This window comes from Nannospalax galili, unplaced genomic scaffold (assembly GCF_000622305.1).
Source record: "Nannospalax galili isolate Female #2095 unplaced genomic scaffold, S.galili_v1.0 scaffold124, whole genome shotgun sequence".
NCBI classification, from domain to species: Eukaryota; Metazoa; Chordata; class Mammalia; order Rodentia; family Spalacidae; genus Nannospalax; species Nannospalax galili.
In genome coordinates, this window is record NW_008352485.1 from 1,750,001 (window position 1) to 1,766,698 (window position 16,698).

General features: G+C 42.0%; 1 protein-coding gene across 1 annotated transcript; it reads right to left on the minus strand.

Moving 5' to 3' along the window:
* Positions 1 to 4,110: 4,110 nt before the first annotated feature.
* On the minus strand, positions 4,111 to 14,764 carry Snrpa1 (small nuclear ribonucleoprotein polypeptide A'). Its single transcript, XM_008849542.2, has 8 exons — positions 14,535 to 14,764; positions 13,436 to 13,514; positions 8,595 to 8,641; positions 8,271 to 8,373; positions 7,634 to 7,713; positions 7,173 to 7,248; positions 6,428 to 6,521; positions 4,111 to 4,384 (listed from the first exon to the last, which is right to left on the minus strand). The coding sequence occupies exons 1-8, from the start codon at positions 14,762 to 14,764 to the stop codon at positions 4,326 to 4,328; spliced, it is 768 nt and encodes a 255-aa protein (XP_008847764.2). The 3' UTR covers positions 4,111 to 4,325.
* Positions 14,765 to 16,698: the final 1,934 nt, after the last annotated feature.

A 16,698-nucleotide genomic window follows, 5' to 3' on the forward strand; every position in this document is an offset into this window, starting at 1 on the left:
ATCCCAACATTTGTGACAGTCAGTACAAGGATCAGGAATTCAGTCATCTTGGCTATGCTGGGAGCTAGAGGCCATTCCTGGACTACTTGAGACTGCCTCAAAAAAATCAAACCAAATGAGAGAGAGAGAGAGAGAGAGAGAGAGAGAGAGAGAGAGAGGGAGGGAGGGAGGAGGAAGAGGAGGAGGAGTAGAAGGGAAGAGGGAGGGAGGGAGGAGGGATGGAGGGGAGGGAGAATGCTATGGGAAACCAGTGTGTATACTTACTTATATCCAGTATAATACTCTAAAATTTAATCAATTTTTAATTGCGTGCACGGATGCTGTTAGGCTTTCCTTTCAGTTCCTAGTATATTGCTCCTATGTTCAGGAAATAACTGGTCTAGAACTCTATAGTTATTACAGCACTTGAATAGCTAAGGTGCTATTTGAAAAACTAGGGCCAAGGTGACAGTAACCACGACTCCCATGACTGACCACGCAGACTAAATGACTGTCCCTAATTGTCACTTCTAGCCATATCCTTGTCATGCTGGCAGGTCATTTTCTCATCCATTGCATTTGGTCAGGTGGTTTGATTTGGGTAATGGCCAAGTGGACAGAAAGTTTTGAGGGCAGGCTAGCTGGCTGAAAAGTCAGGCTACTCTAGCAAACTCACAGATGCCACAAGATCTACATAAGACAGGCAAGGGACAGGATGACTCTTAGAGGCCCCACCCCTTCCTGGGGATTTATAGTTAATGATTGATAGACATTTTCCTGTGGTGTAGATACTGGTTAGGTACCCATACTCCTGTAAACAACTGGAATAAAACTGAGTCAAAACAAAAAGACATGAGAGTCAGGGGTTCAGTGGAAGGGTGTGCTGGTTAGCTTTAGTTGTCAACCTGACACACTTGGGAAGAGGGAACCTCAATTGAGGAATTTCCTCTACCATATTGGCCTGTGAGTCTGCCTGCGAGGAATTTTCTTGATTGAGTGATGTTGAGAGGGCCCTGCCACCCCTGAGCAGGTGGTCCTAGCCTGGGTTGTATAAAAAAATCAGGCTAAGCACAGGCCAGAGGAGCAAGCCAGGAAGTAGCATTCCTCCATGGTCTGTGCTTCAGTTCTTGCCTCCAGGTTCCTGCCCTGGTTTCCCTCAGTGATTAACTGTTGTGACTCAGCTATGTAATCCAAATAAACCCTTTCCTCCCCAAGTTGGTTTGGTTGGTGTTGGACTTGGTGTTTTATCATAGAACAGAGGGAAACAGGTGTATGTGATCAAAAGACAATATGCACATTTATAATCAACACAGGGTAATAAAAAAAAGCAGAGCCAAGTATGAGAACAAGGGATGGTCATTGCTTGAAACTTGAGTTTTGAGGCAGTTTGCTATGAAGCATCATTGTAGCTGTAGCTGCTGGCAAACTGACAAACTTGGGTGTTTCACAAAATGAGCAGCAACAGGATGGGAATAAGGGTGTGGGTACTGAAGAGCTATGAGATGGCAATGGCAGTGAGTGCTGCTCAAACATGAATAAGGCCCTGCCCCTTTACACTGACACTTAAAAAAAAACTGTGAGCATGAGAATGTGTGTGGCCACGTGTACAGAGAAATCTGTTCTCTTCTCCCATGGGAGTCCTGAGGATCAAACTCAGGTTAGTCTTGGTAGCAGGAGCCTTTACCCACTAAGCCATTTTGCTGGCTCTCCTCTGAAAATCTAATCAAGTTGGAATGGGACCTTAAACTGCTAATTACATCCATGAATTCACTTATAGTTCCTTGAGCCTCAAAACCAAGGCATTCCCAATTATATACACACACTACAGAAATAACATTCAAAGCTGGGTGTGGTGGCACACACCTGTAAACTCAGCTCTTGGAAGGTGGAAGCAGGATAATCAGGAGTTCAAGGCCAGTCTGGGCTATGTGAGACACTGCCCCCCAAACAAAAATTCAAATCAGTATCAATGTAGTTCCATGGAAAACACATTCAAGTGATACAAGTTCCTCTCTAACATGAGAGAAGTTAACCAGAATGAACCCTGTGCTCTGTAAAACTATACATAGAAAGCATTGGGATTCAGGGAAAATGTGGGTTGAAGCAAACCCAGTTCATTACTTGGGTTCTGAAACAGATGGAACACAGGAGCCCTCACTTACCTCTTAATAGCTTTACAAAGTCCCTGATAAGAACAATGGCATACGTGATGTATGTCAACGAGTTCCCTTTGCGTTTTTCTTACAGTACCTCAAATACTTAACTGCCTGGTACTAACACATTTCTGCTCAGTCCAGTCTAATTCAGAGAATGGCTCAGAAGTCTCCATCATTCCCAAGTGTTGCACTATAGTCAGGCCAGGGTTCCAAACTAAGCTACTTTTAGGTAAGGAATTTGTAATCAGATAGTTACCCCAGGATACCAAGTTTATTGCAGTCACAAATGAAGACAGGGAAAACTGGAATCTTTTTTTCCTTTGGTACTCAGGGATGCCCAGGGCCTTGCAGTCTTAGCATTAAGACTTACCATTAAGTCACACCCCCAGTGAAAAGAAACCATTTTATCTGTCCTATCAGCAGCAGAGGATAAACAGGAGGGCTGCAGAAGCAGTATAGGCAGCCTCATTGTTTCTCACTGAAGATACTGAGAAGTAAACTCTAAATCAGCCCAGGATGAAGCAGAGCTTAAGACGGGTTCAGTGGAAGTCACTATTCCCTACGGCTCCTTTGAGCCAGACACTTGGGAGCCATTATCTTAGGCATCTAGTATTTGCCTTGTAAGAATAGCCTATCAGTTGGGTGATCAGTAAGCACAGAAAAGTATTCAGGTACTATTTTTGTGTTTCTCCCATTTAGTATCATCAAAGGGCTTTAAAAACCTTAAACCAGGGGTGGTTAGTTCAGTGTATAAAAGTTCAAATCAGGGCTGGAAAGATGGCTCAGGGGTTAAGAGCACTGACGGCTCTTGCAGAGGACCCGAGTTCGAGTCCCAGCACCCACATAGCAGCTATAAACCGTCCTTAACTCCAGTTCCAGGGGAATCCAATGCCCTCCTCTGACCTCCATAGCACTACGTGACACAGGTACACCTACATACATGCAGGCAATACACTCATACACATAAAATAAAAATAAAATATTTTTAAAAATTAAAAGTTCAAATCCCTGACACCCATATAAAAAGCTAGATGTGGCTATGCATGCCTGTAACCCCAGTACTGTGAAGGGAGAGACACAGGAGGATCACTGGGACTTGTTGGCTGCCAGTCTGGCTCCATGCTCAGTAAGAAACACTCAAGGGAACAAAGTAGATGAGAGGGCTGGACACTGGCCTCTGCGTTCTCCATGTGTGCATAGGCACATACACCAGTATCCATATGTATACATACAGCACACACACACAAAACCCCAACAACATAAAAACAAAACATCCTAAACCAACGAAACTAGAATGTCTAGTAGAAAGCCCAAGGCAGTAGTACTTAAAAAACAAAAATACATAAAATAATTTAATAAACAAAAATTTCTTCCCTTGGTGAATGCCAACCGAATAGGAATACAATAAAACATCTAGGTGCTGAGGAAAATGTGCCTTTGCCTACCCCCAGGGAAGCCATGACCCTGAGCCCTTTCCCACAGGCTGGAAGACACTGCTTTTCTGCTCACACTCTATCACCAACAAGCAGAAGTCTCATTCCCATCTATAATTTTTCAAATTTACAATTTACATGATACTCATATGTAAATTTAATTAAATAGATGAAAAAAGGGGCTGGAGGGATGGCTCAGCAGTTAAGAGCACTGGCTGCTCTTGCAGAGGACCCAGGTTCAGGTTGCAGCACCCACACAGTGGCTAACTGTCTATAACTCCAGTTCCAGGGTATCCAACACCCTCTTCTAACCTCTGTGGGCATTGAATGACATGGGTGCATTTATATGCATATAGGTAATATACGCATACATATAAAATAAAATTTAAAGAAATAAAAGTCAAAGGATGCTGATTTGAGCAAGTCCTAAAGCCAGTCTGCCTTTATGAAGAATTTCAATGTAACATTTCATAAATGGTAGGGATGCTTACTTAGGAATGCATCCTACTGCATGTCTAACTTAAACACACAACAGCAGCAACCTGGCAGCACAGTGAGTGGCCTTTATTTTACCATTTGTAGAAAACTGACATTTAGATTCCAAGGTTCATATTAAAAAATTATCAGCAGCAGTTTCAAGCATTCAGCAATGCTGATAGGTTGTTTCCACGTTGCTGATACAAGCAAGACTGTTATTCTATGCTCAAAAGAAGCAAGACTTGTCCCAAAAGTGCCTATGAGACATCTGCCAGGGATCTCAGGACCCATTTGTGACTGTGTCTTCTTCCATCTCTTCTTCACCATCATCACTGGGCCCTGAAAATAAACCCCATAAAACCAGAAGTCACGTCAGTTTTGCAGAATCTGTTCACACAGCCGATTGAGCGCCCATCCTGTGGGTACTGTGGCAGGCATTGGACCAGGTACAAAAAGACACAAAGCAGCTCTTGCCTTAAAGAAGTTTACAGCAAGTATGGAAGGGAAGGCCAGAGAGAAGTCATAAAGGTATTTTGCCACAGCCAAAACCGCTGCATCCCTTTGATGCTGATAATTCCTTATTATAATTATTGGTCTTTTGTGGTGTTTTGGATTGAACCCAAGGCGTCACATTTGTGTTCTGTTCTCACCATTACTTCACACAAGAAACTGTAAACACTGAAAAACACACTCCAGTAATTTTTCTGTCTCTCAATTAGGAAAAGGAAAACATGCCAACAACCAACAAAAAGTTGTTATACTTGTTCAAGTGTAACTTGTGGCAGGATTTTTTTTTTTTTAAAGGGTTTTGGTTAAATGTAGTCTGAAAATATTTTAACTCAATTATCTGGGAAAACTGCTCATGTTCAAGTCTATAGGTTCTTTTTAAAAATATTTTATTTGAAACCAGGGGTGGTGGCGCACGCCCATAGTCCCAGCACCTGGGAGGTAGAGGCAGGTGGACCTCTGTGAGTTCAAGGCCAGCCTGGTCCACATAGTGAGTTCCAGGCCAGCTGGGGCTGCAGGGAGACCCTGTTTCAAAAAGAGCGCACCCCCCAATTTTTTTTTATTTATAGAGTTGGAGAGATGGCTCAGCAGTTAAGAACACTGACTGCTCTTGCAGAGAACCTGGGTTTGATTCCTAGCACTCATATGGAGGCTAGCAATCATCTGCAACTCCAGTTCTAGGGGATCTGACGCCTTCTTCTGACCTCCACAGGCACAGGTGCACTTATATACACTCAGGCAATACACAAATACACATAAAATAAATTTAATGAAGGCATCAGATCCCCTGGAACTGGAGATATGGATGGTTGCTAGCCGCCATGTGGGCGCTGGGAATAGAACCTGGGTCTTCTGCAAGAGCAGCCATGCTCTTAACCCCTGAGCCATCTCTCCAGCCCCTCAAGTTGATAGCTTCTATAGTCATATCCAGATATTAGATTTCTAGATAAAGCTACCAGGGAATGCTTGCATTGTAAGTGGCAGCTTCTTAAAGGTGGGTTTACAGTGAGGCCTGAAATCTGCTCAAAGAGCTCTTCATACTCTCTGAAAATCTAATGGTCTAGCTTGTACTTTGAATGAATCCTTTACCCACACAGGCACTTCTAATATGTGGAAAAATTCATTTACTGAGTTTTGTAGATCTTCCAAACATTGAGCCATTTGCTGACACAATATTATAAGTCATATTCATTAACTTCCCATCGATTTCTCCAGATATGTCTTTCGATACGAGGAAGATGTCAAGATTATAGCAGTGGGGGCTAGAAAGATGGCTCAGCGGTTAAAAGCACTGGCTGATCTTGCAGAGGACAGGGTTCAGTTCCCAGCACCCACACGGCTGCTGACAATGGTTTTGTAGTGGTGAGGCTTGAATCCAGAGTCTCATGCATGCTAGGTAGTGCTTTATCAATTATACTTTTAGCCCAAGTTTTCCAAATTTAAATTTCCGCTTGAAAACTTTAATTTTATCACTGGTAAAACAACTATCAGTTGTTTTCTCTGAAGTGAAAGGCTCACAAATGTTCAAATGTTTCATGAGCATCTCTATCACGTAGAACAGCTAATAGATACATACGTATGGACAGTGTAACAACGTAACTGCTTTGTCTTATGGTGCTGTGGACTGAACCCGTGGACTCAAGCATGGTGATACAGTACTTGCCTACCATGCTTGAATCCATATTTTTTTTGAGAAAGGGTATCACATAGCCCAATTGATCATAACTTGCTTTGTAGCTGGGAATGACCTTTAACTCCTGATCCTCCTGCCTCTGCCTCTCAAGTGCTAGGATTACAGGCCTGTGCCATTATGCCAGCCAGAAACCACTTTGAGTATAATGACTTTTGGAAGTTCAGAAACAGAAGTTTTCTGACCTGATCTGCGTTCTCTCCCAGGTATCTGACCCGACTGCAGCAAGCCTTTCAGCCTTTCTACCTCAGCCAGAGTTGATGCGTTTGCTATGGCATTCTGAAAGACACAGTAAAAGGGAGATGGCAATTAATTGCAATGAAGTATTAACTACCCAGAAGATACCTAGGAAATTCAAAGCAAGTTTTCCATGAACATTAATTACATAGTTCTGTGTTGGGAAGAATTTTACTGGTATGTTTAAAAAAAAAAAACAAAAAAAAAAAAACCTAGACACCAAATCATAAATTTTCAAAATGTGGGACTAGATGCAGGCTCTTACAAAAGAGAAGACGAAATCATTTCATGTCTTAAAATTAAACTTAAGTATCTGCTGGGATTCTGTTACTGGAGGCTTCATTAAAATAGAAAATCAAGATTTTCCACTAATACAACAAGACTTGTCAGATAGCAAAAACTCAGCAAAGTAAAATCTAAGGCAAACCCTAAAACAGCACGCCAAGCTAACTAACCACTCAAAGTATCCCATGAAAAGGAAAGACATAGATGTTTTTAATTAGTTCGTGCAATTAATTCAAATCAAAGTCCAGTCAAATAGTAAATTTAAGCTAGTTTTTCCTGAACTAAAAATATTGCTGGATCCTAACAACTATGGGAAAATGGAGTCTGCCAGGTTCAGAACTCAGACACACTGTACGTTCTAACCCCATCTCAGCTCTCTCCAGTCCACGAATTTGAATACACCATTACCTTGATTGCTTCTACATCCCCTGGAGATGGCCCACCTTTCTTTTTGTCTGTTGGCAAACCAGCACCTGGATTGAAACTTGGGAGGAAGAATGTAATTGTTAAATTCTGATTGATTTGAGTTGCTTCTCTTACTTTCATTTTGAAAGTAATTCAACCAGTGTAGTATCTCATCTTTGTTAACAAACTGATACAAGAACTCACTCCTTCAGAAACACCACCCAATCCATCTTCCTATAGAGAAGGCAGGATATATAATACCACATTATGACAGCAAACAAATATTTGTTCTGCTAACCTTGTAGGAATTTCCCATGATGTATGGATCATGGATGGCCATAGATACCAGCACTCAAATTTAAATCACATTAACCAGTTCTGGGTTTAATTTTGTAGGAGGCAAACTGCCAGACAGTAGTGTTTCTGAAGGTGAAGTGGAGTTAAGTTGGATATCCGTATCTTACGTTTTGCTTCTCCTGGCAATATCCTTTGCAAGCTGTGCACCCCGTTTGCCCTTGAACATTTTCTCTGCTTCCTGACGCTCCTACAGCAACACCACACACAGAGTTAATAGAAATAGGGATACCACATGCATTTAGATGCATTCCTCAAGAAAACATGGAAGAGAAATTTCCTGAAGTACTATGGGCTGGTTAAAACACCAAAAGCCAACATTAAATTAGAAGGAGGCACAGTGGTCTGGCCTCCTCTGGCAAAGCTCCCAAAGAAAGTTCTCTCTCCTAGTTTCAAGAGGGATGGACTCCTAAGGAACTAAGAAGTAGAAAAACAAGCACGCTCAATAAAGAGAAGAGCCACCTTAACAGGCAGAAAATTGGATTACAGTAAGCCCCTTATTGGTAATGTATCAAAGCGGACAATCTACTGTGTGGCCCTAGAATTTTGCCATCTCTGGAATGGCCAACAAAGTGCTACCATAAACTGCTATGAGAAAAAAAATCTGACTTATGCTTTCGTTCACACATTTTAAATTTCAAACTAGTGGTAAAAGTTCACTTATTAAGTAACTTAAAAATCAGTAGTAAAAGTATAAAGAATAAGATAGAACTCTATAATGACTCACAATCAGTAAATAATACTCACTTTTAGCTTCACTTTCTGAAAATCCAGTACTCTGACTTGTGGAACTTTATAAATCACATAAAGTCTGTAATGCTTCTTATTTGTTACAGGATTTCTTAGCATGCTACAAGAAAAGGTACAACGCCAATCTTACTCATACCATATCATTTAAGAGGTTATTTGAATAGTGTAATGATTAAAATTCAAGAGAAAGTACATTCTTCACATTACACTGTCACAGTTAGCAAGTAACACTGAGGAAAGAGATCCAACATCAAGTGTCTGAAGATCAAGCTGACAAAGATGTTATTTTAAGGACTTCACTAATCATCATAATTTCCATACCTTAGATAAGTCAGTGACTTGAGAGATGCCAAAGGGTCCAGATCACCCTATAAAACAAGAGCCAAGATAAGAACAAGGCTGACAGACATGGTATCTCTTTTGATATTCTGAGATACAAGTGCCTTTGGAGCAAGTATCCATATTATCTTTTGTTTTTTCACTGTGCTGGCACCTAGTCCAATACTAGCACAACACAAATACTTAAATTCCTCCTACTGAATGAACTGATGAATACATTAGAACATCTCTGAATCTTGGTATTAATACTTGCTTTAACAGAAGATCAAAAATTTGGTTTTCTATAGTAATCTCAAAATGGCTACTAAGCAATGATTCAAAACAAAAACCAATGCCAATGCTGATATGACTTACCCTAGAGCAAGCTAGTTATACAGGGAAACACAAACCAAGATCTTGATCTAATGTAGTGTTTTTATTGTTTGAGATAGATCTCCTATAGCCAGGGCTGACCTTGAATTCTGGTCCTCCTGCCCCTGCCTCCCATGTGCTGGGATTACAGGTGTATGTCTGCATATCGCAAGTGCCTTGGAGAGCACTTATCTTTGAGAAAAGGCACAGTTATCCTAGCCACGCACTCCCAATCTCTTCAAATATTTTTAAGAGCAAGATGAGTAGTACTATTTGAGACAGGGTCTCCCTGAAGCTCAAGGTGACCTGGAACTCACTGTGTAAACCAGGCTGGCTTGGATCTCAGAGATCCTCCTGCCTCCCAAGTGCAGGAATTAAAGGCATGTGCTACCATGCCCAGCAAGTAGTACAATGCAAAAAAAAAAAAAAAAAAAAAAAAATTATGGGAAAGCAGGATAGTTTTTCAAGTTTCCCAACTGGCCCAGAAACCATCATGGAACAAAGACAGCAACACTAAAAGCCTATGATCAAAAGCTAAAACAAACTAGATCACAAGGTATTTCCTAGAAATCCTAAAACAATAGTTAGTAGGAATCACTGTGAGAGGAATTAGACTTGCATGGTGACTGGATCTATGCAGAATGAAGCAAAGGGAAGGCAAGAAGGCATGTGATAAACTGGAGAACTACACAGCAATCAACAGATGCTCCATTAAGAACAGCCCACAGATCTGCACACTCCAATACTAACTACAGGGAGTTGGGAGTTAAGGTCTGATGTGGTGTGGGCAAAGTGGGTCCTCATGCCGCCCCCCCACCGCTTCCTTTGAGACACAGTCTTGCTCTATAGCCCTGGCTGGTCAAATTGTGTCCCTTCCAGACAAAGTCCTACACTAAGGAAAAACTGAAACAGACCTAAATTGAGCAGCCCAGGAAGGAAGGACAATGAGAAACAAATAGTACATATTAAAACAGAGGAGTGCACACTTCTGCAGCATATACACTGAAACTGTATGGGTGCAGACAGGGTCAGTGTGGTCTTATACAAGGATGGCGGGGATGTTTGTGAAGTGGCTCATAATTTCTATAAAGCAAAAATGGGGAATAGACTGTTCTTAAAGCAAGCAGCTATCTTCACAAACAGTGTCAGAAGGAGCGGCAAAGCTTGGTACTAGCTTACGACCACCACAGAGGAGCCAAAAGGAATAAAACAAAGTGTTTGTTACGCCTACACAATATAAAACAATGATGGCATGTTGATAGGTTTACGAAAAATAGCTGGACCTGTAGCTCAGTGGTAGAGGGCTTGCCTAGCATGCACAGGGTCCTAGGTTGAATTTTTAGTACCACAAAAAGTGAATAAATTTATTTTAAAAAGTTTATTAAAAAAATACCTTAGGCCAGGCATGATGCCACCACTGGCACTTGGGAGGCGGAGAGGCAGGCGGGTCTCTGTGAGTTCAAGGTTAGCCTGGTCTACATAGTTAGTTCCAGGCCAGCTGGGGCTACAGGGAGACTCTGTCTCAAAAATACAAAAAAATAAAATAAAATTTACACACACACACACACACACACACACACACATATCCCTTAGGCAATGACCAGAGACACCCCCCCACCCCTGTACCTGCTACATACGAGCTTTGTGCTGATGAAATACTGGTTTTAAAGCCAGGTGTAGTGACTCATGTCTATAATCCCAGCACTTGGGAGGCTAAAGGCAGAAGGATTGTATGAGTTCAAGGCCAGCCTGGCTACATAATGCATTCCAAGTCAGCATGTAATAATAGCTTGTCTAAAAATAAACAATCCAAAACCCACCAGTATACGCTATTACCATTGCTCTGGATTGCCCATGAGAAACGGATGGTTAAAACCCTATTGAAGACAGCATACATTTTGGTCACAGGTACTGACCAGAAAGCTTTCTCCCTGCTGGCTAGCTTTCACAGTACCCAAAGGTGCTATGCAGGCTGCTCAGGGGAAAGGTCATCAATAGTGAGCTATAACAACTACTGGAATGACAAAATATGCCCATGGGTAAAATAGTGGCATGCATATTATGGCGGTTCAATTGCTTTTGAATTCAATTTCAGGCCTATTTCCACAGGAGAAAATGTAAGCCTGGTACTATAACTGGCCAGGAAACCTTGGCTGGGAAGCTCATAGGCCCCAGAGGTAAACTTACTATTGCTTTGCTGAATGAACATAGTTCAAACTGTTCTCTAAATTTGTATCTCTATACTTAAAGATTAATACAGCTCTCAAATCTCATCAGAGAAGTTTCTTTGGGTGGTGGACAGTGGTTAACAAAAAAACTCACAACTGATAAAGTGCAGAGAATTAAGTGTCTGGAGGGCTCATCCACAAACAGGACATCTGTAGCACAACCCTTCCTCACAAGATCAGCAACTCCTAAGAGCCAGCAGTTGGGGAGGACCTGAACGAAACAGTGTCTTCTGGACATGACAGGGCTGTTGCACTCATAAACTCATTGCAACTGTGGTTGCCTACACAAGATCAAACTACTCGACATTCCAGCATGTGGGGTAAGGGGCTCATGAGCTCCCACCCCTATCTTGAGGAGCTACTGGCAGTTGATGGCTTCTGGAAGAGGTCATTTTCTTTAAGGGTGTGACCCCTGGCAGGTCAACCATGCTTCAGTGGCTGGTCCCACACCTATGAGTATATGAGCAGCAAATCAGGACTACGTGGGTTAAAAAAATAATAATTTTTTAAAAAGTTGGGAGAGAGTGGGGGTTAGATCTGGGAGGAGTGGATGCTGGTGGTGACTATGATAAAAATATATTGTATGCATGCATGAAATTCTCAATTAACTAAAAATATTGTATTACAAAAAAAAAATTCAATTAACAAGTTGTGGGGATGAATCATGTTAGGCCACTACGACACACTGGTGAGAAGGGTTAAAATATTAGTTAATTTTAAATTCTGATGAAGATGCTAATAGAAATAATGCAAAAAAATTCTAAACTGCTTGGTTAAGGAAAAATGGAATGACAGAAACAGACAGCATAAATGTAAAAATACAAAATAGAGAATGAACATGACAAACAAAAAGCTCTAAAATAGACAAAGTATAATATGCCAGTAATGCCACTAAGTGTAAATAGGATAATTTATTTAAAAGACTTAACAGTGGATTGAAAATATCCTATCATATGTAGTTTTTAAAGAGGCAACAACAGCAAACAAGTAAATTTTGAATGGCAAAAAATTTATCATGAAAATAATTTCACCAAAACAAGCTTGTTTGAGCCTATTAAATTACATGGCATAGGCCTCAAGGTAAAAAGGGATAACAAGACAGAAAGTCACAACAGATTTATCAAAGGGCTCAGTTCCCAGAAATACATTAACCAATTTAAAATCTGTAGGTATCAGTAAGTTATCTAAACCGACAGAACTTCATACAGGCAATCCAATCTACTATTATGATGTGAGACCTTAACATACCTCTTTCAGTAACTGATATGAACAGTTGGGCTGGCTGGCCAGCAAGCCCCAAGATCTGTCTCTGCCTCCCCAGTGCTGGCATCACAAAGCTCAGGCCGTACCCAGTTTTTTTAAAAAAAAACAAGCTGGGTGTGGTGGCGCACACCTTTAATCCCAGCACTTGGGAGGCAGATCTCTTTGAGTTCAAGGCCAGCCTGGTCTACAAAGTGGATAAAGGACAGCTGAGGAAACAGGGAAACCCTGCCTCAAAAAAAAAAAAGACAAAGCAAAACAAAACATGAATTTTGGGGAGAGAACACAGGTTCTCGTGCTTGCATGGAAGGCAGTTTATTGACTGAGCTATCTCCTGAGACCCAGATATGCAATTTAAAACTTTCTAGTAGCTACATTAAAATAGAAGAACAGGTAAAAGTTTAATATTTATCCTCATCTAAAATATTTCTATACCAATATAAAAAGACACTAAGAGAATTTACACTTTTGCTTTTAGTACTAAGTCTGAAATCTGGCATGTATTTTACATTTTGTCTCACTTGAGAACAGTCTCTTGAGGTTAGGTGTCACATCAAACACTGCAACTCTAGAAAACAATGACTTACAAAGTTTCTCTGTAAGTGGGAGGGAAAGGGACCTTTCAACAGAACATCAGAAACAGTAATGATGATGACTAATAGAACTAGACTACACCTTAACACCTACTTTCCTTACTACACCTAACTTTCCTACCGAGACACCCAACAAAGTTAAAATCAAAAGGTAATCAGAGTGAGAAAAGATATCCGAAACAATAATTCCAAAGCCTTGCCAATTCCCAGCACAAAACCAAAACCAAATTAAAAAATAAAACAAAAGCCCTTGATACTGAAACAATGATGGCAAAGACAAAGAGAATGAGGTACTCTGTAAAATTTTCAAGATTTCTGCAAATTTTCTCTAAGAAGTATGCAGTACGCTTAATCCTGCCCCTCAAATAGAGCTTCCCCATGTTCAACTTACCAGTTCCACAAGACTATTGTTGGTGAGAATGAGTTCTCTCAGGCAGGGCAGAGCCTGATCAAGTCCCTCACCTATACGGCTAAAATAAAAATAGAAAGGCTCTCAATATAAGTAAAAATTAAGCAAACATTTTATCTCCATCTTTGCAAAGATCTCACACCTCAGAGTGAGAAGATCCTCCCAGACCCATCTCAAGGATGGCCTCAAGGCACAAAGAGGAAGCCTTGGTCTAAGGCACAGGGTCAGCAATAGGAATAAGATGACTTCAGAAACCTGTGCCTCCTGGCCTCTTTCCATTGTCTCATGCTCTAATGGAATCTAAGAAAAAGACTCCTGAGTAAAAAGAATACCATGTAGCTAACTTTACAACATTTTTTTGTTCAGAAAGACCCAGAGATTCTACATTCACAAAGCTGGCACAAGACATACACCAGAAGAGAATGTTTAGTCAGAAATTGGCTTCTATCTAAAAGCACTCAACTCACCCATTGCTTAAAGCACAAATCATCAAATTTGCCCAAAGCTGACAAAGGGCAAAACGATTTTAATTCCACAAAATTATATTCTAGAAATCAGTTGCAAAGAAAAACAGCAGGAGGTATGAGGCACAGATGTTCAACGAAAAATAATTTTATGTACTTTTTAATGATCCTGCTGATAATTGTTCTAGAAGTTGAAATGTATACACAGCAACATGTTTTAATTTAAATTAAAAATTTGCTGTCAGCATACAAATATTTAAGATTTCTGGATAGTGGCAGACAAGGCTAAACCAAGCCCAAATTAATCTCTGGATCTCTACTGAAAATGTGCTTTTCTCTCTCATCTTAAGAAGGGATATGGCTGGGTGTGGTGGCACATGCCTTTAATCCCAGCACTTGGGAGGCAGAGGCAGGTGGATCTCTGTGAGTTCAAGGCCAGCCTGGTCTACATAGTTTCAGGCCAGCTGGGGCTACTGGGAGACCCTGTCTCAAAAAGACAAAAAAAAAGAAAAAGAAGAGACATGTAGGTTCAACTGCCAGGATACACTAATATCTTCAGGGCACACTGTAACATTTACGCCACGGGGAAAATTACCCTCCACTAAGCAGACACTTACCATATTCTGTTGTTGTTCACTAATAATGTTTTCAGTCTTCTCAACAAGGGAAAACCATCCAGTTTCCTGATTTCATTGTCAGAAAAATCAATAGCATCAAACTGGTCTAAGGTAGCACCTAGGTTTTCAATGACAGGAATTTTATACCCACGGAGGTCCAACTCACAGTCCTGTACCACGCTGGTGTACTGCGCCACCTGCTCCATCAGCTCCGCCATCAGCTTCACCATCATGTACCCTCTGTACCGTCACAGGCCTACAGCCTCCCACTGGAGCCACCTATTTTATTTATTTTTATTTTATATGTATGAGTGTATTGCTTTCATGTAGGTAGATGTACCCGTGTCATGCAATGCCCACATAGGTCAGAAGAGGGCATTGGGTCCCCTGGAACTGGAGTTATGAACGGTTGTTAGTCACCATGTGGGTGCTGGGGATTGAACCTGGGTCCTTTTCAAGAACAGCCAGTGTTCTAGCCAATAAACCATCTCTCTAGCCCCTCCCAAAATAAAAAGTCATAACAGCTTCCTACATGTATATAATGAAGGTCACTTTCACCCCCAATTGCCCTCTCTCATCCCCTCCCTCTCCCATTGAAACCTCTTCTTCCCAACAAGTCTTTTGGGAAGAAGACTTTTCATATCTTCTTTTTGTGTGTGACCTGCTGTGTATAAGTATAGTCACTTGCACGAGAGTGACTGGGGGTTATTGACTGGTGCCTGGGTGACTGGCTGCACCCCTGAAGAAAATCATACCCCTCCCCCAGCAACCACTAACTGCCAATAGTCCTTTAGGAAGGACCCAACCACTAACTGCCAATAGTCCCTTAGGAAGGACCCTCTCCTTCCCCATACAGGGCGAAATGTTGAAGGGCCCAGGCTCACACAGGTCTTGTGTAGGTCACCACAGATGCAGTGAGTTTATGAGTGCAATGGCCACACCAGGACTAAAACATTATGCAGCCTTGACTAGCCTGTAACTTGCATGTAGACCAGGCTGACCTTGAGCTCACAGAGATCCACTTGCCTCTGCTCCTGGGATTAAAAACATGCAGAGCCTCCTGTCTCAATTTCCTAAGGATCTGCGATCACAAGTGTGGGCTACCATGCCCTACAATGTATGTTTTCATTGTCAGCAAAAAGCTTGAAGGAGGGGCTGGAGAGATGGCTCAGTAGTTAAGAGCACTGGCTGCTCTTGCAGAGGACCCAGGTTCAGTTCCCAGCACCTACATGGTGGCTAACAACCATTCATAATTCCAGTTCCAGGGGGTCCAATCCCCTCTTCTTGCCTCCATTGACACATATACATGTAGGCAAACCATACATACATACATACATACATACATACATACATATGTACATACAAACAAATTAAATAAATAAAGCTTGAAGGGACACAGCCCAGTGTTCACTGTGAACGGTGAGGCTGACAAACAGGAGGGGGTGCCTGTATTGGCATCTGCCCTGCCTAGCTCTTGTGAGACTCCAGGGCTCTGTCAAGTGGCACTGAGCCTCCACCTTCCTGGACAGTCTCACTGTACCTGAACACCTACAAGCCTACACCAGTCACAGAACAGAGCACACAGTGGGAGCTCATTAAATTCCTGCGTGTGAGACATCTTGTGGCTCGTGAAGAAGCAGCTTTGAGGCCCCAGGGAAGACTGGGTGAAGAGGAAAGTGGAACAGAAAGGTGAAATTGGTGAGCTGTCTTAGGTCAGAGCATCGGAATCAGGCAATTCTAACTGAAGCCACCAGAGGGCAGTGTCGGCCCACATTCGGCCACACAGACACCCCGGGCTTCTCCCCGCCACGGAGGAATGGGTTTCAACCTCCCTGTCATCTTTTGGCCTCTCCACCGCCCAGAGCTACCTGGAGCCCCAGAGGGGATTATGATCCCACCCTCTGTCTCTAACCGTTTCCCTTCTCTCCTGCTGTGTGGGGATAGAGGTCAAAGAGGTCCCCCTACCCTACCTCCCAGTGTATCTACCAGAATCCCTGCTGGACCAGACAGAGGACAGGAAAATATAAGCCCTTATACCTAGTTCTCCTGACCCTCGACCCATGAATTTGGGGCTCCATCTTATCCCAGCCTTGGGCAGCCCACATCTAGCTCAGTACCCTCTCCCTGCCTCCTCCCTGGCCAAAAAAAAAAAAAAAAAATTACC